This window comes from Hyla sarda, chromosome 6, assembly GCF_029499605.1.
Source record: "Hyla sarda isolate aHylSar1 chromosome 6, aHylSar1.hap1, whole genome shotgun sequence".
In the NCBI taxonomy this organism is placed as follows: domain Eukaryota; kingdom Metazoa; phylum Chordata; class Amphibia; order Anura; family Hylidae; genus Hyla; species Hyla sarda.
The window spans coordinates 117,933,301-117,958,662 of record NC_079194.1 but is presented as its reverse complement, the minus strand read 5'-3'; the positions used below and the strand labels follow the sequence as shown (position 1 = coordinate 117,958,662).

At 43.6% G+C, this 25,362-nt stretch overlaps 1 protein-coding gene across 1 annotated transcript in view; it reads left to right on the top strand.

The window, feature by feature from the left end:
- SLC25A20 (solute carrier family 25 member 20) overlaps window positions 1-25,090 on the top strand; it is a 29,760-nt gene extending 4,670 nt beyond the window's left edge. The window contains exons 3-9 of the mRNA XM_056524814.1: window positions 3,170-3,297; window positions 9,575-9,665; window positions 10,261-10,378; window positions 14,519-14,591; window positions 18,775-18,884; window positions 21,375-21,499; window positions 22,855-25,090. Coding sequence (XP_056380789.1) covers window positions 3,170-3,297; window positions 9,575-9,665; window positions 10,261-10,378; window positions 14,519-14,591; window positions 18,775-18,884; window positions 21,375-21,499; window positions 22,855-22,917 — 708 coding nt within the window. The 3' untranslated portion in view covers window positions 22,918-25,090. The remainder of the gene's footprint in view (window positions 1-3,169; window positions 3,298-9,574; window positions 9,666-10,260; window positions 10,379-14,518; window positions 14,592-18,774; window positions 18,885-21,374; window positions 21,500-22,854) is intronic.
- Window positions 25,091-25,362: the final 272 nt, after the last annotated feature.

Genomic DNA, 25,362 nt, shown 5'->3' with positions numbered 1-25,362 from the left:
ACGCCTTTCTGCGGACTACCAGGGCCCCGAACGGGTGATAGCAATTTGAAACTTATCCCTTATCCTAGGATAGGCGGGGGGGGGGGTGGGGTGGGGTGAGTAAAAACAACACTCTTTACTTTCCTCGCTTTCACACCCTGGTATAATGGAGCTCCACACCCCTCTGTCTGGTGCTTCCGGGTTCAGGGACCTAATGTCATGTCTCTTCTCACCCAGTTAGGGACAGTACAACCATGTGAATGCTGATTGGGTTAGCGGGTGTATGACATCACATCCCCAAACCCAGAAACACCATAAAGCAAGGGAGTATTTCTTTTTTTTTTTTTTTTTTTTTTGTTGTGTTTTTTTTTCTCTGACCATATATTTAATGGGCACTCTCATTAAAGTAAACTTTTTATATAATATAGATCTTTAAAAAAATTCATATCTTTCTAATATATTTCTAAAAAAAAAAAGTACTTTTACCATATTTTTTGTCCTTTGAAATCCTGGCCACTAGGTGTCACCCTACTTGGTCCAGGATGGCATTTCCCCCCCCTCATGTAATGTACGTTCGGACCACTGCTTGCCACTGCAGGAAGTCACGTCCACGCAGCTCACTTTCTGCCTGCAAATGAATCAGGCAGAGAGCAAGCGCAGTGCTACGGAGCGCATCTAATTTACATATGCCTTCCCCGTGCATCACCCCCGTTCTCCTCCTGTATTATTTGTCCCGCTGCGCGCAACCCCAGTGCAGCGCGAGCAGGCGTGGAGAGAGGACCATATAATCTGCACAGCCAGGAAGAAGGGCGGAAGCCGGCCCTGGCAGGCATCAGATGACGTCGCGCCTACTGGGCCACGCGCACTTCCTCCCTCACTGGAACACTGATGACTGAGCTTTTTTTTTTTTAACAAAAGGCAGGATTAGTGTCAGGATCAGTCGGGGACAGATGCTGAAGGGATTCAGGGACAGAGATTAGTTTATGATAGGTACTCTTTAAACAGGACATTTTGGCTAAACAATCCTTACGTAATCTAACTTTGCTTTTCCAGTGTAATAACTCCTGTAGAAGCCGGTACAGCGGACCTTTTCCAAACTTCCCCTTTTTTTTCTAACTGTAAATACTTATTGAAATGTTTTATACATTTTTGATACAATACAAAAAGGTGTGGAGGTACACCAACACATGTGGCAAACAAACACAAATATCCAAAGAAAAACACAGGTCATAATACACATTAAGTGGAACCGTGGTATACCATGGCTCAGAGCAATACATGGAATAACCCCTGCACCACTTGCCCCCTCACTAAAAGGTGGACATAATTGCTCGACACCAGGAATGGAGGGGAGGGGGAGGGAAACAGAGCAACCAATACAAAAAAAGAAGCCCAATAGGCACCACCAAAAATTAAGAGAAAAGCAAAGACACTGTCCACGACAAGACACATCACAACAAGAACAAGAGACAAGACAACACCAAACAAAAAAGAAGTTGGGGGGGGGGGAGGGTAGAGAAGGGGATGGGAAGGAAAAAGAACAGGGAGTTGAGCAAGATAAGTGGAAAAAGAGGGGTCCAGCAAATCAGGGAGGTTGTCTGTCAGAGAATCTATCCCATGGCTCACACACGGATAGGAAAAGGGGCACAGAGTTATTCAGAGAAGCAGTAAGTGACTCGAGGGACCGTATCTCCCGCACCCGGGCCAAAAGATCTGCTTCAGAAGGAGGGAGAGGGCGTTACCAATATTTAGCTACTAGGGTCTTGCCTGCAAGCAAAATATGCAGAAACAGATTAAAAGTTTTTTTTTGGAAAAGACCTTGTGAGAAAGATGCAGACGGTAAACTAAGGGATCCAAGGGGACAGAGACCCCCAAGACATTGTAAATCAGGCGGCCCACCAACCTCCACTAGTCTACAATAAGCAGACATGACCAAAAGATGTGAAAGACTGTCCGAAGACCCACTCCACAACGCCAACACTGAGGGGGGATACTAGGGTTTAGTTTATTCAACAATTCAGGTGTATGTTACCAGCCCATCAACATCTTCAATTGGATTTCCTTATATGCTGTACATAAAGAAGCCTTGGAAGCCCGTTCCCAAATGATCTTCTACTGAGGAAGGGTTATAGTGGTGTTCAAAGCCTCCTCCCAACGGCTCATATAACGATGAGAAGGGGCATCCCCATCAGGAGGAGCGTTGTCAGGAGGAAAAGTCAGAGCAAAAGTCAGGATGATAAAGAAAAGATTGTAAAGGAGAGGTTGAGGAGAAAAGCCAGAATTTCCTAGAGCAATAGTTAGACATAGTGAGAAAAAGACATGGGACCCAATAGAGGGCCATAAAGAAATATGAGAGGAAGAGGGACTCCAAAGAAAAGCGTTAGGGTGGATGGGAGCTAACCACAACTTCTCAAGCTCCATCCAGCAGCTATAAGTGTGATAGGTAGACCACGCGGCTAGATGTCTCAGATTAGCAGCCCAATAATATTTAACTACATCTGGAACAAATAACCCACCCATAGACTGACTAGCCATCATCACAGTCATAGACAAACGGTGTCTCTTGCCATCCCAAATAAAGCAAAAGAGAGTAGTTTGAAAGGAGCGGAGAGCAGACAAGGGGAGGCATACCGGCAGTGTTTTAAATAAATAAAGTATCTTAGGGAGGATTGTCATCTTCACTGCCGCAATACGGACAAAAAATGATTGATATATATTGGGATTGCCACTTCTCCAGGAGAGAACGAAGATTCCGGAAAATAGGGTAAAAATTAGCAGAATAAAGAGAGGAGTAGTGGGGAGTAAGGAGAACCCCCTAGATAGCTAATTGCAGAGGGAGACCAGTTAAAAGAGTAATTAGCATGTAAAAGAGACGACAGCAAACTTTCCCAAAGAATAATAATAAGTAAGCATAGCTGATGACTTCACCTACAGCTTCCATTTGGCACCCCCCCCCCCCCCCCGGGCAAGATTTTAAACAGAATGTTTTGGGTAGACAAGCCCTTTAAAGGAAACTGTAATAATTGCTCTGCTTATCTATGTGGGTGACTGGGAAAAACCCAACCTGCCCTGAGGCTACAAGGTGACCATGATTTATGATTCCTTATACTGGGCAATTGTCATCTTAGCCATGCATGGCTGGAGGAGAAATCCAAGGAGGTAACATTGCTTCTTGCTTTCTTTGCTGCAGGGCATCAAAGGTCTTTACAAGGGGATGGCAGCTCCCATCATTGGGGTAACCCCAATGTTTGCAGTTTGCTTCTTTGGCTTTGGTCTTGGGAAGAAACTTCAGCAGAAACATCCGGAAGATGTTCTCACGTAAGACACCAATTCCTCTATTGTTTGTGTAAGAGGGAGATAACTGTCTAGTAATGAATTTCTTCCAAAAATAAGTGATCCCATGTACACAGGAGTCCGCACTATACAGCGTCTGCTCAGGAGTCAGTCCAAAACCAGGAGTCTGTCCTAAATTATTAAACTATTGTAGTTTTTCTGTGTATATTCCTCTCCTATTTTTTTCCTACTGACCTAAATACTACATCTAATCCTAACCTAAGTCTTCATGTGCACTTTTTTCCCCCCTGTAGTAAGGCTTTGTACATGCCATGATTTGCCTGTGTATACATGCATGGACAGGCTCAAGCCTCATTGACTTCAGTAACTTGAATGTAGTTGGATAGTGAATATGTTTGGGTCATTTTCTTACCATATACATGTTTCGTCTTGGACCCACAGCTATATGTCAGGAAAATTACCTAAATGTCACTAACTGACCTTGAATTCATGGGCTGCAATGCCTATTTTGGCTGCAATTTTTATTCTTAGACTTAACATGCATTTTTTTCTGGCATCTTTCATGTCCTATTGAGATGTCTATGGAGACATGCCATACTTGGAGCATGGAGCATTAAAAAAAATAAAAATAAAATAAACGGGGGGGGGGGGGGGGGGGGGGTGTTGTACCAAAAGTGAAGGAAAAGATAAATGCTTGTACAAATAAACCTGGTTTACAGTGCATTGTATATTTCACTAGTCTTTCCGCTTGCAGCAATATTTTTTTTGAAGGGAGAGAGGAAAAAAACAGGAAAAAGTTCTAGGGGAAAACACTGCAAGAAAACCCTAAAATTATGCAGTACTTGTTGCCACAAGAACCAATCTGATTTGAGAAAGAAATAATGGGGTTACATTTTTTTTGTGGTACTGGGGGGGGGGCTGTAGGTTGAGATTTAAAGGGTCTTCTGTGTTTATGTAGAGGAAAAGCTCAGTAAGGCTGGGTTCACACTACGTTTTTCAACTACGGTTCCCCCATGTGTTTTCATTAGTGAAAACGTATGGAACGGTATTGAAAACCGTATACATAGGCAAAGCATTGCAAATCCGTATGCACCCTGATGCATACGGTTGCGTACGGTTTGCTTGCAATACGTTTATAAACAGTACTCCAAACCGTGTTTCACCACGGTTTTGACTCCAGTTTAAAAACCGTATTGCAACCGCATACCTTTTTTTTTTTAATTTTTTTTTTTTTTATTTATTTATTTTTTAACATTGACGTCAATGGGAAACGCACATGTATACGGTTCAATACAGCAAAACCGTATGCGTTTTTTCTTTGCACATGCGCATTTGCATCCTAAAGTCCCCACCCAAGACCCCTCCCATTAAAAATGGACAGAATTTTCAAAAACGTATATTTTTTTTTTTTTATATAAAAACGGACGGAACAGTATGCACTTTTAAAAACAGTATACTGTTTAAAAACCCATACGGTTTACTTTTTCCCATACTGTTCCATCTGTTTTTTTTCCATACGGTTTTTGATAGAAAACGTATGCGGGAACCGTAGTTGAAAAACGTAGTGTGAACCCAGCCTCAGTGGGGGAAGATAAAAGCTGGCTTACCAGACTTAAACCACATTGAAACAGCAATATAGACCTTATTGCACTTCATCTGACAGAGGGGTTATTAATAAGAAAGTGGGAGTGGCCTCACCAGAAAGGGGTGTGGTTTAAATGCACCATAGATTTTGCACTCTTTTTTATTTTTTTTATTTATTTATTATTATTATTTTTTTTCTACCCTTAAATTGCTGTATTTGCCTGCAGAGCTCCACATAGCTGAGCCTAACGGCAATGTAAAAGAGGCCTAAGCCCAGTATTTCCACGAGGAGATTCCGCTTGCAGCAGACCCCCCATTGATCTCAATCGGATTCTATTGCTCAATTCACACAACAAAATTCTACAGTGTGAAAAGGCTCTTAAAGGGGTACTCCGCCCCTAGCATCTTATCACCTATCCAAAGGATAGGGGATAAGATGTCAGATAAGGGATCACCGCTGCAGCAGCACCCCGCTATCATTACTGCACAGAGCAAACTCGCTCTGTGCGTAATGACCGTCGATACAGGGGGCCGGAGCATCGTGACCGTCACGGCCCCGCCCCCTCGTGACATCACGGGCCCACCCCCTTAATGCAAGTCTATGGGAGCCATGCCCCCTCCCATAGACTTGTATTGAGGGCTCCAGCCCCTGTATCGCCGTGTCATTACGCACAGAGAGAGTTTTGCTCTGTGCAGTAATGATAGCGGGGGGGCTGCAGCCGAGATCCCGGGGGGTCCCGAGCGGGGGGACCCCTGCAATCAGACATTCTTATCCTTTGGATAGGGGATAAAATGCTAGGGGCACAGAAAACCTTTAATAAGACACTTTTTATTTATTTCTCCTTTTTGTGTTTAGCGCAGATGACTGTCTACACTGGATACTACTGTAGCAAACTTTGTGTTGGAAGTATTAGTTCTGCATGAGGTGTGCAAAAATTGGATATAAATAGAATGGTTTTTACGTGTCAACGTATAGAACACTACAGCAGGGATGTGGGGAAATCCTATCACCCGACGACCAGGACATGCAATTGCGGGTGCCGGGCAGGTGAATTTTTTCAGGCCTCTAGCCCTGCTTCAGGCAAGTATGTCCAGACCTGAAAGCCCCCCAACAAGTATGGCGAGACTCAGGGTGCATGTGCTGCCTCGAGCCTGCTCCATATCCGGCAGGCCCCCTAGATGGTTATATTAGCCGGGGAGCGACCGATCACCGCGGCCGGCTATTAAACCCTTTAGATCAAAGCTGACAGTCGGCATCTAGAGGGACTTGTAAATGCTCCCTGGTGGGCTAGTGGGGTGGATATCTACCCCCCCGCCTCCCCCCCCCCCCCCCCCGGAGCATGATCCGCTGTAGAGGTAGCTGGAGGCCTTGCCTTGTGTTCCCTGATGTCCGTGGCTCTGTCATTGATAGAGGCTGGCTGGGCCAACCTTAATCATTGATAAATGAAAGCGGAGCACACCGATCAATGGAGTTCAATAGAACTGCATTGATCTGTATGAGGAATCTAATGATTCCTCCTAAAAGTCTTCTGAGTGTCAAATTTTTTTTAAAAAAGTTTAAAAGGCACGAATTAACCCCTTCCATATTAAAAGTTTTTAAATCATCCCCTTTTCCTATGTAAAAAAAATGTAAACATAAAGCTATTTGGTATTGCTGTAAATGTAAGAAAAATACAAAACCCCAGAATTGCAATTTTTTTTATAACATCACAGAAAAAAAGTGAAAAGCGATTAAAAAAGTCAGGTCAATACCAAAATGGTACCAATTACAAACAGATTATAGTGAAAAAAATGAGCCCTCATACAGTCTGATATATGAAAAAATTAAAAAGCTACAGAGGTCAGAAAAATGGCAATAAAAAAAAAAAAATTGTAAAGCTCCGAATATTTATTTATTTTTTTAGTAGAAAATGTGATGAAAACTATACAATTTTGATATTGTTTGTAATCAGGCCGACCTAAAGTATCAGAAATAACATGTTAGCTTGACAAATGGCATAAAAAAGAAAACCACCAAATTTGCTAAACTGTCTTTTTTTTTTTTTTTCCTTCAATTTCCCTATATATATATATTTATATTTATTTCAACAATAGAAAATGTCCAACTGGCACTACTAGCAATTAGAGATGAGGCGAAACTTACAGTAAATTCGATTCGTCACGAACTTCTCGGCTCGGCAGTTGATGACTTCTCCCTGCGTAATTAGTTCAGCTTTCAGGTGCTCCCGTGGGCTTGGAGAAAGGTGGATACAGTCCTAGGAGACTCTTTCCTAGGACTGACTCTTTCCTAGGACTGTGTCCACCTTTTCCAGCCCACCAAAGCATCTAAAAGCTGAACTCATTTATGCAGGATAAGTCATCAACTGCTGAGCCGAGAAGTTCGTGACGAATCTAATTTACTGTAAATTCGCTCATCTCTACTAGCAATCGCTGAGAACTTATGAATAATCCCTTGTTCTGTGAATAATCCTAAACTAGTGAATAATCCCTTGTTCTGAAGCTCACAGCACAGTCACTCAGTACAGCTGCCTTGTTAGGTGGGGCTCAGTGGTAACACACATAAGTTATCCAGCAGAAAAGAAAGAAAACTGCGGCAGCTCACCGGATGGATTTCAGGCTTTTTATTCAGAGCCGGTGTGTTCATATAGGTGCAAATTCACAAGAGCGACGTCCGTTTCACACTTAGCGTGCTTCTTCTGGCTCGACTGACATTGTCTGTGCTACCCCGGGTTTTTTTCAGGTGTGTGCAGTGACTTATACCGGAGCAGAGGAGCTGGATGATGACATCATCATCCACATGTGTTTACCTGCCCTGAGCTGGGACCGCCGCCACCCCATCGCCGGGGAGAAACAGCCCCGCTATCCGGAATTTCCTTCCGCCGGCTGTGCATCTCCACGCGAGCAGGAGAACTACAGTCAGCGGATGAAAACAGCCGTGGACATAGAGTAACCCCTACCCCCAGTGTGAACAACAGCCAACACTGCGGTTTCTGGAATATACAACTAGAAAGCTTTATCTCACCATTTCACTCTGAAACCGTAATGCAGGAAGCGCAAGACATTACAAAAATCAAAAGTGCAAATACACGTGATACATTAATACAAATATTAAAAATTACAAAAAAGACACTCATATCCAGTTTATCATTAAGACCAAGTGGACCCATGGCATCCGTCTTCAGGATCCACTTTGCTTCTCGTTGCAGAAGAAACTTATCTCGATCCCCTCCATTTTTTGGGGTATTAACTACTTCTAGACTAGAACATTTTAAAACTCCTCCATCTCCTTTTCTGATATGCTCAATTAGTCGTGGACATCCTAACCCCGTAGTGACAGACCAAATAAAATCTGCCACAAGGGTATGTCAGGACGTACACAACAAATTTTGTTTTACATGAAATAGTGTCTAACCTCCCACTCTACTCCACCAATTTTAGGAAACTTAGATTCTAAATTATGGTGACAAAACGCACATTGCTTACATTTAAAATTACCCTGTATTTTAAGTTGACGTAACCAGTTAGTGGAGGGATTGGAAAATTGGCTGGTGCCAAGGAGACTGTCTAATGTCCTATTTTTCCGATAAGAGAATAATGGCTGACCTCTCGCTGTATCTCCCAAATCCTCATCGTTTACTATTAAATGCCAATGTCGTTTGATAGCAGCTTGTACGCTGGCACCTGCCACTGCGCCGGCGTCCTCCCGTTGCCGGGGAGATCCAGTCTCTTACTCACCTGCAAGTGTTAGTTTGCCATTTAGTGCACAGGTGGATGATGATGTCATCATCCAGCGCCTCTGCTCCGGTATACGTCCCTGCACACACCTGTATAAAACCTGGGGAAGCGCAGACAATGTCAGTCGAGCCAGAAGAAGCACGCTAAGTGTGAAACGGACGTCGCTCTTGTGAATTTGCACCTATATGTACACATCCGCTCTGAATAAATAGCCTGAAATCCATCCGGTGAGCTGCCGCAGTTTTCTTTCTGCTGGAGATAATAAATATATATATATATATATACATATATATATATATAAACTTTCCATATGTTATGGAAAAATAAACATTGAAAAATAAAAGGTGTCATTACAATGTGCAGTTGGTCCCACAAAAAACAAGCCCTCATATGCTTCTGTAGATGTAAAAATAAGAGTTTTGGTTATTATTGGAAGAGGAGGAAAAAAACGAGAGTTCAAAATTGTCCCGGATAAGGGGATTGTCATGAGGGACAAGTGGATTGCGCTCCGTTTTAGTCCCTTGGGCAAGTAGGGCTTTTTTTATTTATTATTTTATTTTAATTTCCACACCCCTGCTACAGCCAGCCTTTCCAGCCTTATGTGGCTGATAACAGAGAACAGTAGACTGCACTCCAGATGACAATAAAATATACTTTAGCTTTTGGGACCCTTTTATACTGTTAATAACCGTAATGCAGTTCTCTTTCGGTGGCCCCTCCATGTTAATTGCTGCTCTTTCAGGCATTGGATACTGGAGAGGGGCATGTCCCTGCCACCCCTACCTCCGTCTGGCCTGTATAAGGTATGTGTGCCTGGCCCTCGGTGTACATATTTTGTGTTGGTCTGTTTATTGTTTTGTATATTCACCAACCATTCCACCTTTGCCCAGTACAAATCCAGTCTTCTGCAGTTTAGGTGCATTGTGATACTAGTTCCTGATAGTTACCGTATATATATTTAATGTTCTTTTCTTGTTTTAAGGTATCCCCAGCTGTTTGCAGCAGGTATGTTATCTGGGGTCTTTACTACGGCGATCATGGCACCTGGTGAGAGAATAAAGTGTTTGTTACAGGTATGCTGCCCACAGGGGGAACAGAATGCAAGAGCAAAGTGTCTGCAATAAATTAAACCATAGACCAGTGTTTGCCAACTAGAGTGCCTCCGGCTGTTCGGGCATGCTGGGGGTTGTAGTTTTGCATCAGCTGGAGGCACTCCATTTGGGAAACACTGCCTTAGACGTGTCACATCTGTAGTGCATTATGGGTAGTGTAGTGTTTGAAACCATTTGTCCCTTATTTATTTATTTTTTTAATATGCCAATGTGCAATTATTGGCCAGTAGATGGTGCTGTTGCAAACAAAAATGAGAAGAAAAAGAACTTCTGCAGCCACCCGTTCATACCGTACTTGAAAGCTGTATACATACATGACATCCCTGGACCATTCCCTACATTTGGCTTGACCCCTTAAATGTCTTTTTGAGGTCTAAAATTAAAATGAAGAATGCCATGTGATTCTTTATTGATTATCAACCCTGCCACATCCCACAAGGGAGATAACAACCTGAAGGGGAAGTCCATAATCACCCCCCCCCTCCCAATGGAGTGGATCATACACTGTAGCTCATTGTTTACGGTTATCTGATCATCATGTGATTTCATTTTCTAGATCCAGGCAGCCACTGGAGGAGTGAAATATGCTGGCCCCATGGACTGCGCCAAGCAAATCTATAGTGAAGCTGGGATTAGAGGAATATACAAAGGAACGGTGCTGACTCTCATGAGAGGTATATATCGTCCCATGGAAGATGCATGGGGAATTTCACACTGTATATTTTAGTAAATGACACTAGGGGGAGATAGTACAGGGGACTCATTATTCAGGTATATAATAGGGGATATTGCAACAAAGATGAAATATACAGCGATTTAAAGGGACCCGTCTTCTAATCCTGCCTGCTTCCGTCACCGTGGGGGTACTCTAGCCCACGGCGTGTTGGTGGATCAGATAATTAAAGTCCCTCTTGTAGATAATCAGGAGCCATGTGTAATCTTTGTTGATTACATTTCACATCTTAATCAGACTCCCTGCTCAACAAGTCTGTAAAAACAGACACTGGAGACGTAAAGGAATTGACTCAAGGTCAGACCAGCCCCTTTAACCAATTGTATTCTGCATGCTGATCTAAACACCTTCCAGGACCTGACCCTTCTTTCCAGATCTATAACAATTTCTGGATAGTTACTTTTTATGGAAGCAATTATACACTGCTCAAAAAAATAAAGGGAACACTTAAACAACACAATGTAACTCCAAGTCAATGACACTTCTGTGAAATCCCACTGTCCACTCAGGAAGCAACACTGATTGACAATCAATTTCACATGCTGTTGTGCAAATGGAACAGACAACAGGTGGAAATTATAGGCAATTAGCAAGACACCCCCAATAAAGGAGTGGTTCTTCAGGTGGTGACCACAGATCACTTCTCAGTTCCTATGCTTCCTGGCTGATGTTTTGGTCACTTTTGAAAGCTGGCGGTGCTTTCACGCTAGTGGTAGCATGAGACGGAGTCTACAACCCACACAAGTGGCTCAGGTAGTGCAGCTCATCCAGGATGGCACATCAATGCGAGCTGTGGCAAGAAGGTTTGCTGTGTCTGTCAGCGTAGTGTCCAGAGCATGGAGGCTTTACCAGGAGACAGGCCAGTACATCAGGAGATGTGGAGGAGGCCGTAGGAGGGCAACAACCCAGCAGCAGGACCCGCTACCTCCGCCTTTGTGCAAGAAGGAGCACTGCCAGAGCCCTGCAAAATGACCTCCAGAAGGCCACAAATGTGCATTTGTCCACTTAAACGGTCAGAAACAGACTCCATGAGGGTGGTATGAGGGCCCGATGTCCACAGGTGGGGGTTATGCTTAGAGCCCAACACCGTGCAGGACGTTTGCCATTTGCCATAGAACGCCAAGATTGTCAAATTCGCCACGGGTGCCCTGTGCTCTTCACAGATGAAAGCAGGTTCACACTGAGCACATGTGACAGATGTGATAGAATCTGGAGACGCCGTGGAGAACATTCTGCTGCCTGCAACATCCTCCAGCATGACCGGTTTGGCGATGGGTCAGTAATGGTGTGGAGTGGCATTTCTTTGGGGGGGTGGGGGGGGCTGCACAGCCCTCAATGTGCTTGCCAGAGGTAGCCTGACTGCCATTAATACCGAGATGAGATCCTCAGACCCCTTGTGAGACCATATGCTGGTGCGGTTGGGCCTGGGTTCCTCCTAATGCAAGACAATGCTAGACCTCATGTGGCTGGAGTGTCATCAGTTCCTGCAAGAGGAAGGCATTGATGCTATGGACTGTCCCGCCCGTTCCCCAGACCTGAATCCGATTGAGCACATCTGGGACATCATGTCTCGCTCCATCCACTAACATTACGTTGCACCACAGACTGTCCAGGAGTTATTGGACAGTCTGTGTCCAGGTCTGGGAGGACATCCCTCAGGAGACCATCTACCACCTCATCAGGAGCATGCCTAGGCATTGTAGGGAGGTCATACGGGCACGTGGAGGCCACACACACACACACTACTGAGCCTCATTTTGACTTGTTTTAAGGACATTACATCAAAGTTGGATCAGCCTGTAGTGTGGTTTTTCATTTTGATTTTGAGTGTGACTCCATATCCAGATCTCCAGGGGTTGATAAATTTGATTTCCATTGATAATTTTTGTGTGATTTTGTTGTCAGCACATTCAACTATGTAAAGAGGAAAGTATTTCATACAATTAGTTCACTCATTCAGATCTAGGATGTGTTATCTTGGTGTTCCTTTTTATTTTTTTGATCAGTGTATAATTGTAAACATTTAAAAGATTAGAAAAACAGAACTGATTAGAAAATAAAAAAAACAGCATTACACCTGTCCTTAGTTGTGGTATTACAGCTCTGTTCCTTTTAAGGGGTATCCCAGAGGAAAGAGATATTATTCCAAATCAAGTGGTTTACTTCTATTTAAAAATCTTAGGAGATTTATCATGCTCCGTTGTATTTATTAATTTTTTTTTGCGTAAAAATGTTGCACGTACTTGCGCATGTGCGACTTTTCTAAACATGCTGCAGCTTTTTGATTTATGCTTATTCCAAAGCACATTTTTGAAATCTGCTCACGTAGTGATTGTTTATTTTACTTTTTTTTTGGTCATGTATTTATCAAATGAGATAGTAGCTATTTATGAAAAAAAAAAGTCACATCTCCATTTAAAAGTCACATATGTATTCCAGGTCCAACCTGGCTTATAGAAAGTGCATACGTCTGCAGAAAAGGACATTAACACCCACTTTAACAACTGTTCTGATTCTGCATCATGAAACAAAGAAAAAAATTTATTATATAACTAATAACTCTATTAATTTTAAGGTTGAAAATACACACTGCACAACTTGTTAATTTTAGGACACGTACATGCTGGCGTACCTAATACATTTCATAATTAATGTGATGTTAAAATAGAATAAGGCACAAAATAAAAAATTTTCCTTTAAAAAACCCCCCCCCCCCCCAAAAAATAACATCCATAGTAATACAGCTTCATGCACATTTTGGGTGGGTAACGTACCGGGGCTTTTTTCTTGTGGCTTCACTATTGTTTATGTGCCTGTTGGTGCTGCGCTGTCTTCCTTCCTGACGTAAACTCTGGCCTCAGCGCAGCAATGCAAGACTCCGCCCACTAACCTTACAAAATGCGGGCTCAAAATTAAACAAAAAAGCCTCCAGATGGATGTTCATGGTGCGGCATAGTGTGTTACTAATATTTTTTTTATTTCTGAGGAGGGTGAATGGGTTGTTGCAGGATAGTTGTAGTGCAGCTATTTGGTGCCAGGCAGGCCAGTCAGGGTGTCACCCGATGCGGTACGCCCCCTACCCGTCACTCTCTAGCAACGCTACTGGTAATAAGGGAAAACTTTTCTGCTTTAAAAAATGCTTTTTTAAGCGGGTTCCCTGGGTTTTTCTTACGTGTGATTTATTTATCAAGGTCGTATGACTATTTGATAAATAGGTCGCATGTAAACAAAAGTAAGTTAAAAAAGAAATTGTCATATAAAAGCCATACGTTTGAAAAGAATGATAAATCTCCTTCTTAGTCCTTCCTGTACTTATCAGCTGCTGTATGCTCCAACTTTCTGGCACCAGTTGATTGGAAAAAAAATTTTTCCTCCGAAGTAACCCTTTAATTGACTGAAACCAAGTTAAGTAATACCACACACAACAGGGTTGGTGCTGTTTTTAGAGGAAATTAGCTCAGTTTTTTATTTTCTGATTATTTCTTTTATAGATGCATTGTCACTTTAACAACCAGTGTAGGCAGCTACTCGTAAGGTGGGTCTGTGGTAGCACCCATTGGCATAATTGATGCTCTATATAATTAATGCTGTATAATAAGAATACTAAAAATCAGTGACTTCACTGAGGCATTGTATACCCTAAGGCTCTTTGACATCATCGTTGACAATGAGTGTTTAATGTGCAAACAACATTGCAGCCATTGTTGATTACTCAAAATCTTAGAAGTGCATTTCACACCACAGCTAAAATATTTGCCCTTCTTTGCAGTCAGATCTATTAAAGATTCTCTTTGCTATATCTTTGTCTGTGAAAGCTGTGTGGTTATGTTTCAGATCCTGCAACAGTTATGATCTGGATTTTCAGGACCCCTGAAGAGCAAGTGTATGTTTTTAGGAAATGAAACCTCCACTTATATTGTGTTGGTGCACAACTATGCAGATTTGTCTTTCAGGGCTATTGGAAAGCTGAGTGACAATCCCTGTGGGAGATGTACAAGCAGCCATGTTTGTGCTGCAACATGTGACTTATATTGTGTACCATAGGTTGATGATTGTAAGGTCAACTTTGTTTGTGTCTTAGATGTGCCTGCCAGTGGAATGTACTTTATGACCTATGAATGGCTGAAGACCATCCTCACACCAGAGGGTCACAGGTAATCTGCTGGGAATATCCTAGTGTATAGCAATGTCTGCAGGGGATTTCTGGCAGGATAATTTGTAATCACAAGACTGGACTGATCTGCAGTCACTTTTACAAAAATTATAAAGGGGAATTTACTTAAAGGGGTACTCCGGCGCTAAGACATCTTATCCCCTATCCAAAGGATAGGGGATAAGATGCCTGATCGCGGAGGGGTCCTGCCCCCCCCCCCCCTGTGATGTCACGCTTCGCCCCTTCCCATAGGCTTTCATTGAGGGGGTGGAGCGTGACCTCACACGGGGCGGGGGCGGACGACACAATGCTCCAGCCCCTGTGATCGCCAGTAATCAGACCCAGAGCGAACGTGCTCCGGGGACTGATTGTAATGGGGTGCTGCGTGCAAGATCACGGGGTCCCCAGCAGCGGGACCCCCCCGATCAGGCATCTTATCCCCTATCCTTTGGATAGGGGATAAGATGTCTTAGCGCCGGAGTACCCCTTTAAACCAGTGCTTTACACGTCAACAATAGGTAAAAGTCCTCTTTTGCAAGATGCACTAGATCAGGCATATTCAACGTTCGGCACTGCAGATGTTTTGGACGACATCTGCCATGATGCTTTGTTAGCATTTTGGTTGTAAGAGCATCATGGGAGATGTAGTCCAAAATATCTGCAGTGCCGAAGGTTGCCTATGCCTGCGCTAGATAATGCACTAGATACATTAAGAGGTGCACGCCTCATAATAAATCTGGCACATCAACTGCTGACCTGCCCTGCACTTTGAAATCAAGGCCAACCCTGTTCCAGTAATTATAGTTACCCATACTAGGGATGGACATTACTTATACAAGGAAGCTGTGAAAGGGGCCTGCAGAGGGGAGAGTAACCTCTAAATGAGACTACATCTAGGCATCATCATCTGCAGGAAAAGCTTGGGAGCATACAACATGTGTCTTATTCCATTGACTTTTTGGAAGAAAAACTGCTTCTTCAAGAGAAAAAAATGGGAATTGTAAGGCATCATGTTATTAAGCAGGCTGAGCAGATTGATATATAGTTTGCTTGGAAACATTCCAGGATAACTTGTCATTTATTCATGTGAATCTCTGCTTCTTCTGGGCTCAATAGTCATGTGGGCAGGCCTACTCCTCTATGTGCACTTTTTTTTTTTAAAGATGGCTGTAGTCATGTAGGACGGCCCACATGACTACTGAGCCCAAAATGACCAGAGATTTACATGAATAAATGACAAATTATCCTGGAACTTACTTTTCCCATAAAACTATATTTCCTCCTGCTCTATTTCATGTTGCCTGCAGATTGGGCTGCAGTATTAATATGACAGGTTCCCTTTAAAGGCTACTGCCACTCCACAGACTTTCCCTGCACTGACCATCCACCATGCAGAAAACGTGGATGAATCGGAAGGGTCTAGCCCAATCATTTTCTAAATTCGACCCTTTAGGGGTTTTACCAGTAAAATCTTTTATCTAGCCACAGGATAGTTGATAAATGTGTGAGCACTGGGGATCTGGCCACTTGGACCTCTACCATTTGTAAGAACAGAGGTTCCCAAGAGCCCATTGTAAATGGAGCAGCAGTGTGCTTGTGTGATTGCTGTTCTATTCACCACTGATGCAGATTGACGAGCACAGTCTCCGTCAGTCCCATAGCATTAAATGTGATCACACAAGTGCCCTGCTGCTTCATTTACAAGAAGCAATTGGCAACCTCTGTTCTTTGATGGTTGGTGAAGGGGGTCTTACCAGCTGCCCCCCCCCCCCCCCCCCCCCCCGCTGATCATTCTTATCACCTATCATGTGGTTAAAATGCCTTTTTTAAGGGGGTTATCTGGGGACCTTAAAATAAAATAAAAAAACACATAATATGAAATGTACTTTGATCCATTGGCACCATTTACTGCTCCCCGATGCGCCGTCCTCCTCTGCCCACTGCTCCATTTATTCTCTACTCCTTCCTCCTGCACACCTTAAACTACATTTCCCAACAGTCCTCACTGCCGAGACTGGTAGAAAGGTGTGTGGTAAGCTTGTATGATGTCAGAAGGAGGCGTGGCTTGATGAACTGTAATCGAGGGGTGGCTTGGTTGGACGATGTTAGAAAGAGGCGTGGCTTATCCATAGAACATCAGAAAGTGGCATGGCTTACAAGGTGTGGATGCTTAAAACGCGGGACAAAGTGTCACATGATCTCTCTGTTTTGGGGGGGAGGGACTGCCCAATACAGGTAATAGGAGTACATGACTACAGTTGGTCTAGCCATGTGGGGAAAAAATATGAATACTTTTTACTATCTGGGGTACCCCTATAAGTCCTGTTGGCCCCAGGGAGACACACGATTAGCCTATTATAGCCTATGGGTCCATTATGAGTGTACTAACAAATACAAGGGGTTGAATGCACATTGAGGCTTATCCCCTTTCATTTTGGGAGTTGTTGGGGTACAGGGTGGTAACTGACTTTCACCATTTATACAGTATTTGATCTGTCCCTGCTGCTGAGGTGACCGCATATAAACCATAGAGCCAGTTTCATGTCATCCTTCCCCGCCTCTGGGACATTGCCTACGGCAAAACGGATTGTTCTTGAATTACTGAGATTTAGTGCAGTTTGTTTCTTATCCCGTGGAGCGGATGGGCCAACCCAGAATATCTGGTCTGACAAGTACACGGCGCAGTGTGGGAAGGGACTGTCTCGGTTTGTTGTGTGCACAGATATAATTGGTGTAAATAAAGTAAATCCCTATAATCAGGCCAGTATTACAGGCAATCCATCATAGTACATAACCTCCTATGTCAATGTATAATGTTTATTTAGGAAAGGAGGGGAGGGGACAAGAGAATTGAGAACTAAGGATACAGACGCAGCAGAGCTGAGATCGTGTGGCGGGAAGGGTCATAGGATCACTATGTTCTCTGTGGGTTTACAGGATTGCAAATAATGCTTTTGGGTTACGTTAATAATGTACTAGAAACGTATAACAAATAGAGTCCTGTGTATTGGTATACACACAAGACTTGTGTATATGTGCAATACCACAAGGGGTTGGTTACCAGACCCAAGAAAATAGTCAGGAAAATCTGTTTAGTAACCACACAAGCTGTGCGGCTGCTGCGGGGATTATTTTAGATTGTCTCCCCATAACCACAACGCCCCTTCTTCTCTATGGACCAGCTGAGTAGCCAAACAAGTTTGATCAACAGAGTTTCTAGGTGACGTCCGGCACAGCTGGAGACATTCTGTTAGGGGGGATTTCCTTCTAAAAAGGGGCCATTCGTAAAAGCAGTTATTATACAGCTGACCCTGTACTGAATGTTTCAATAGGGCAGTGTTTCCCAACCAGGGTGCCTCCAGCTGTTGTAAAACTACAACTCCCAGCATGCCCGGACAGCCAAAGGCTGTCCGGGCATACTGGGAGTTGTAGTTTTGCAACAGCTGGAGGCACCCTGGTTGGGAAACACTGCAATAGGGACTGTGAATGAAAACCCTACGGCAGTGGTCTCCAAACTGCGAACCTCCCATATGTTGCAAAACAACAACTCTCAGCATGGCCGGACAGCCAACGTCAACATCTGGAGGTACACAGTCTGGAGACCACTGCCCTAACTTTATGTTCACAGGTAGCGTATTCTTCTTTCGATCATTGGACACAGTATAAAGTATATAGTTCATTAGCATAAAATCCTCTGCATCAAATCCACAGCATTGGGTGCAGGCTTTATGCGACTTGACATTACATGATGCAGATTTCAGTGCGTGAAATCTGTTGCGTATACGATGTATGAATTACGTGTAACGTTTGTGGGCTGTTATGTGCCTTAGTTTAGTGGTACAGTTCCCTTGGCGCTGGATGAGCCAGTTCAGTAGTGTTTATCTAGACTGGTCACCAGTTGCATTACGTCTATATGTCTCATTACCTATTTGCAAGTTTACTGATGGGCACTGCATAGGCCAGGCATGGATGTAAAATTTATACCCATGTCATCTACGTTATACCTGCTTAGATACATTGGAGCAAACTACTAGCCATCCCCATCCTGGTGTTACTAGAGTGACCTCCTTCTGTGTATGCCATGCTTAGCACAATCACCCATTTGCCATATTACAGGTTCACACTATAAGTTAATTAATAATTAATTTTTTCCTTTTTCTCCCCTCCTCCCCCTCTCCTGACAGTGTAAGCGAGCTGAGTGTTCCTCGAATTCTTTTCGCTGGAGGAATGGCTGGAATCTTTAACTGGGCTGTCGCAATTCCCCCAGACGTGCTAAAATCTCGTTTCCAGACAGGTGGGTGATCGGCTGGCTGTGAGGATCTGCAGGCAGGCGTGTTAATGGGAGAGTTGTATTTCATTAAATCCCTGTTATATTCTTCCTTTCTTCCTTCTCTTCCACCTCTTGAAGTGCTAATAATTTCCAAGCCTCTTGTGAATTGAATTAGACACCGCAGGGCTGCGTGCTGATCATGGCGGATGCAGCAGAGCTGGGCTGCTTCCAAAAAAAAAGTAAAGCACTCCAGATTTATATGCAGTGCGGACGATGCAGAGCTGCAGAATATGGAGTTGAACTGTTCAGGCCAAAGCTTAGTGGTGTTCATACTTTGGCTTTTCAGCGACTCCCAGCATTACAGAATGTTAATACTTTTAAATGCATTAGACTAAAAATGATGTAATTATACAACATCAACCACTTATGGTACAACTTTTTTTTTCTGGCATGCCTGTTTAAAGAGAATCTGACACCCTGTTCACCCGCACTAAACCCAGTATACTGAGTTATTGTGCATGTGAAAAGCTTTACAAACAGGGGTCACTTACTTAAATCTGTTGAGTGTATGCAGATTTCTGGCACTGTAAACTTCCTGCTGCATTGCTATCCAGTGCGCAATGGAGGCAGGGAGCTGGTTCACCCAGGTCCTCTGCCTCTTCCATATTCTTCATCTGCCCTGCCCCCTTCAATATTATGCTAATAAAGTCAGCGGATGAGCATGCAGAGAGCAAAGCGATCACCTGTGGCATTCATGAGCATATTAATGAAGGGGGCGGGGCAGAGGAAGAACATAGAGGAAGCAGGAGAGCTGGGTGAGCTGGCTCCCTGCTTCCATTGTGCAATAGTTAACAATTCAGCAGGAAGTTTACAGTGTTAGAACTCTGCATATACTCAATGGATTTGACCCTTCTTTGTAAAGCTGTTCCCCGCACCATAGCCCAGTATATTGGATTTAGTGTGGGTGAACAGGGTGTCAGATTCTCTTTAATGGGGTTCTCCGGTGAAAAACATCTTATCCCCTAATTGTAGGGGTCCTGCCAATGGGGACCTCCCCGATCTCCACCGCGGCACCCCGGGCATCCGTGCACGGAGCAAACTGTGTTCCGCGCCGGATGACTGGTGACCACACCCCCTACATTCATGTCTATGGGAGGAGGCGTGACGGCTAGACATGTCAGGAGAGCAGATATCTGATCTCTTCTTTGTCAAACAAATCAAGTTAATTGAAATGCAAACATAAATGTTGATAAAAAGAAAAAATGCGGGTGCTCCTTGCAGCACCCGCATTCTATGCGGGGTTTCTGCTCCAGTCTCTAAAACGTGTTCCAGGACTGGAGATGCCACCCCCCCTCCCATAGACCTGAATGGAGGGGGCGTGGTGTGACATCACAAAGGGGAGTGACATCATGAAGGGGCGTGGCGTGACATCATGTCTCCAATTCCGGAAACACAGAGGTCTCGGAGACTGGAGCAGCAGCCCCGCATAGAATGCGGGTGCTGCACAGAGATCACGGGGGTTCTAAGTGACAGACATCTTTGGATAGGGGATAACATGTCTGAGGCAGGAATACCACTTTAAGTATCAAGGGAGCTATAGGGCTGAGACAGCATGAAGCTTGAAGTGATCTGCTGTGGAACAAAGGGCTGCATTTTCAGCTATCCAGAAAACCCCTTTTAAAATACCTAATGTATACAATTCGTGGATATGGTGCAGATCAGGCTGTCATTGTTTCAGATAGCAACCAGCGACAAGGCAGCCTAAATTTTTCAGTTTAAAAGAAAGCATTACTGTCATTTAGCAAAAAACGTTTCACATTTCAGAGACTATTTCTGTGCCAAGTGTACGGAGCCTATTGTCTGGAATCGATACTGGGAAAAAGTGCTCTGCTGGTGCTCCTCGTGTCTCGTCTTAAAGATGGTGGGGGTCTGAACACCAATCGATCTAAACTTTTGTCTCCATGACAAGTCAAATGTTTAGTTAAATGACAGTAATGCCTTCACTCTGGTTGTTTGCTATTGGCTCTTGGTTATAGGTAAGGGCCATTGCGTTCCTGCATTGACTTGTTTAGAAAAGGTGAGATGCTAAATCTATGGCCAATTCTAGATAATATAACAAATAATAAAGGGATGTCTGAGCTCAGCAGAGGAAATGATGATGAACCACCATGGACGATCCCTTAAAGGGGTACTCCGGTGGAAAACTTATATATATAATTTTTTTTTTTTTTTTAAATCAACTGGTGCCAGAAAGTTAAACAGATTTGTAAATTACTTCTTTAAAAAAAATCTTAGAGCACTGTGTTTCAAAAAGAAAATAACTTCCTCTGTAGTATTCAGCAGCTAATAAGTACTGGTAGGATTAAGATTTTTTTAATAGAAGTAATTTACAAATCTGTTTAACTTTCTGGCACCAGTTGATTTTAAAAGAAAAAGTTTTCCACCAGAGTACCCCTTTTAAAGAAGTTAAGCTTATAACTAACAATTTAATTTATTTCTGCATCTTTCCCACAGCTCCTGCAGGAAAATATCCCAATGGGTTCCGGGATGTGTTGCGTGAATTGATCCGTGAGGAGGGAATCAGATCATTATATAAAGGCTTCACCCCAGTCATGCTCCGGGCCTTCCCAGCCAATGCTGTAAGTAGCAGCCTGCCTTTTAAAGGGACTGAAAACCCAATGTCTGTGTTGTGCTGTTTAATGCAGTTTATTGTAGGATGTAGGATCTCGGCACTGGAGGTATGTAACATAATGATGTGATCATCCTATTGATTTACAGTAAAGTCTGATTCTCCTTTTCATAAAATGGCTGATAATATGGAGATTGCTTCATTTTATCAGCCATTTCATGAATAGGAGAATCCAACTGTACTGTTATTCCAGGGGAAGATCACATATTATGTTACATATGGCCAGTGCTGAGATCCTATATACATGTGTGAGGGTTATCAGCCACTCCTGTTTATAAGATTTACATAAGCAGATGGTCAGGTCAGGTTTATCGGCCCTTTAGTATTCTAACACAGGACCTAAATATTTGATGTTTCTACCATTAATATATTTGAGTTTGAAAATCATTAGGGATTTCCAGACCAATCCCAAAAGACCATTCATAATCCTGGATTATTGGATTTCCCAGTATGACCATGCTGAAAATAATCTTTAAATCCTAGATGGTCAGTGCAGCATGAAGACTCATCTGTTAATCAATACACTGTAAATAACCAGAATGTCATGTGCTCTAATAGAAAATAATCTCTTATTTTCTATTTATTTTTGGGAAAGCTGGGTATCATAAAGTTCTACTGGCAATCTCTGTGGGAAGTTACACAGTAGTACTAGCTTCAACATAGTTGAAGTCTGGCGGCCTTGAATCTTGTTACCCAGCTTTACCAGAATCAGATAGATTTATGCAGCCACATGCAGATTTGAACAGTTTTTCAGTGTAGGACAACTTAAAGGGGTACTCCCACCCTAGACATCTTATCCCAAAGGATAGGGGATAAGATGTCTGATCGCGGGGGTCCCGCCGCTGGGGACCCCCGCAATATTGCATGCGGCACCCACCTGTTTCTTGTTCGGAAGTGCTGGAGGGTCTGGGTCGCGACCACGGGAACGGAAGTTCGTGATGTCAGGACTCCGCCCCCATGTGACATCACACCCCGTCCCCTCAATGCAAGTCTATGGGAGGGGGCGTCACGCCCCCTCCCATAGACTTGCATTGAGGGGTTAGGGGCATGATGTCACACGGGAGCGGAGTCCTGATGTCACAGATTTCCGTTCCCGTGGTCGCGACCCAGACTTTCCAGCACTTCCGGACAAGAAACACGTGGGTGCCGCATGCAATATTGCGGGGGTCCCCAGCGGCGGGACCCTGGCGATCAGACATCTTATCTCCTATCCTTTGGACAGGGGATAAGATGTCTAGGGTGGGAGTACCCCTTTAAGGGCTTATTGCTCTTCAGCTAAATGGCTGTTTCTCTCCCCATCCTTAGGCATGTTTCCTTGGATTTGAAGTCGCCATGAAGTTCCTAAACTGGATTGCTCCAAACTTGTGAAAGTTCCAAAAACCTTCATAGGAAAAACAGCTGACTTCTAGGCATCTCTAGTTGCTGCCACCTTCGGGTAGAAATGAACTGTTCTTGGAGTAACAACTTGCCTTAACTCCCACAATAACTGGCACCTGCCAGGTACCGAAGCGGAAAAACTTGAAACACAGATATTTAGAATCCTCCAAGTAATTGTAACAAGCTGCTCTGATTTTTATGGACTGCGATGAATTAGATCTTCATTTACAGGCAATTTATTTTTATCTAGTAGATCAATAAGGCAATGATCTGGCGCTGCTGACCTCTGTCTTAATCTCTACTAGTGTTGGCGCCACAGGACATGGAACACAGTATATCTCTTTCCTTATCGTAGATTGTATTGCAGGGTCCAGCAATCTGCAGCTGCCAAACCATAAGCCATAGAAAGAGAAGACTTGTACCTGTCCTGGCACCTGGCCTTAACCCACTGTTCAGCAACACCCTGTGCCCAGTGCTGCTCTCCTTCCCCATATGTGGGCACATTCTTTCCTTGCATCAATACTGTGGGTAACCTGAGCAGCGCGACCTCTAAACGTATACAGCTGCACGTATTAAATATCTGACACATGGGCCAGAGGATTGCACAGTGTTTCCTGTACATATCAACTTGGCTCCTCGTAGCCTATGAATTGTTTGCCGATCCTGACGCTGGATCCCTGCACTTGGGGGAAGGGGAAGAGATTTTATTTTCTACAGACATTTCTATCAGCAGTAAATCTTTGCCTTATCAGATATTTGTAATGTGTTCCTTCCATGTTGATGGATGATGATCATTAAAATGAGTGATTATAGGTGGAGCAATATGGTTACCAGTAGGCGGTGGAGGCGGCCATTACAATGTATGTGGATGAAGTCATCAGGCTGTGCTTTTATGCAAGGACTGATTTATAATTATTATAACATTTTTTTTTTTTTTTTTGCAAAGTTCTCAAACTTTTCAACTTTGTCATGCAACATTTTTTTTTTCCCTGTATAAAAACATGAAAAGTCAGATAAGAATTAATTGAAATGAATAAGGGTACAACTGTGTTGCATTGTGCCATAGCTGTGCAGTCCCAAATCTTAAAGGGGTTTTCTGGAAAAATTAAAAATAAGCTCTCCAGTATGATTCCCCCATTGCTGTCACCTGACTGTGCCTGGTCCATGCTTATCAGCATTTCTTGGTTATGTCTCAACACAAGGAAATGCCAGCTCAGCCTGTAACTTAATTCATGGGCATTTCCTGCATATTGAGACCTAACAAGGAAGCGTTGATCAGCAGGGACGTTATGTAGGGACATCAGCATTATGTTGGGATATTATGTAGGATTCAGTAGTAACATCAGCCCCCTTCCCAAACCGGGCCCCCCCCACCCCCAGGTCCCGTGATCTTCTGTACAGGGCCCTGGCCCCCTCCATTCCAGCATCCCCTTCTCTCCCATAGACCTGAATGGAGGGGGTGTGTCTGACCTCTTAGTGAGGTCAACGACACAAACATTAGCCGTGCAGAACTGCAGCAGTTCCGGAGCCCTGTATGGGACATTGCGGGGGGTTCCCGGCAGTCGGACCCCTGCAATCAGACACTTATCCCTTAGCTTGCGGATAGGGCATAAGTGTTCTATGGCTGCAGTACTCCTTTAAGATTGTCGACTGGTCCTCCCAAAATTGGCAGACACATGTCTAAAATGAAGGGACAGCCTAACAAAAGATTATTCCCCTCTGCCCCAAGCCTGGCATGAGGACAGGACAGAATAGAGATTTGTGTTACAGATGTATTTAGCTCACAGAACATTTTATAGGATAGATACCCTCTGCTTTGTTAATGCAGCAGCATTACTGGGGTTAATATTGTAGTCTAATTAATGAATGGTGCAGATCTGCTATCTAAGGATGCTTTCACGTGCCATTTTGCAGTTTTTGTAGCCAAAACAAGGGGTGAATTAAAAAAGATCACCCTTTAAGGCTTTTACATGCTTTATTAATTTCATTTATTTAGGATATGAATTTCCCGTTCAGAATGTCATATTGGAGCATAATTAATATGTGAGGAACTTGCTGAGAAGCAGATCGCCCCTTGCTGGTGAGAAAGGATCTGCGTAGGGTGACAGTGCAGTGAGTAATGCACAGTTCTGTAGGTGTGAGTGGGCGGCAAGGAAAGGTATTTCTAAAGTAAGATGAAATTCTACAGCACAGGACCAGAGAAACCATTCTGTCTAGCTATCTCTCTAGCTGTCTAATCTGTCAGTTTGTCTTACATCTATCTATCTCTTTCACATCTCTGTCTAATCTCTCTTTCCCTCCTTGCCCTTTACACTGTAAATCTGCACTCACCTGTAATGGTTTTCTTATCTTGCCTTTTACTGATGTGGAGCGTTAGTCGATAGCCATGTATAGATGCTGATCAGAGAACATAAGAGGGGTCTCACTGCTCCCCCA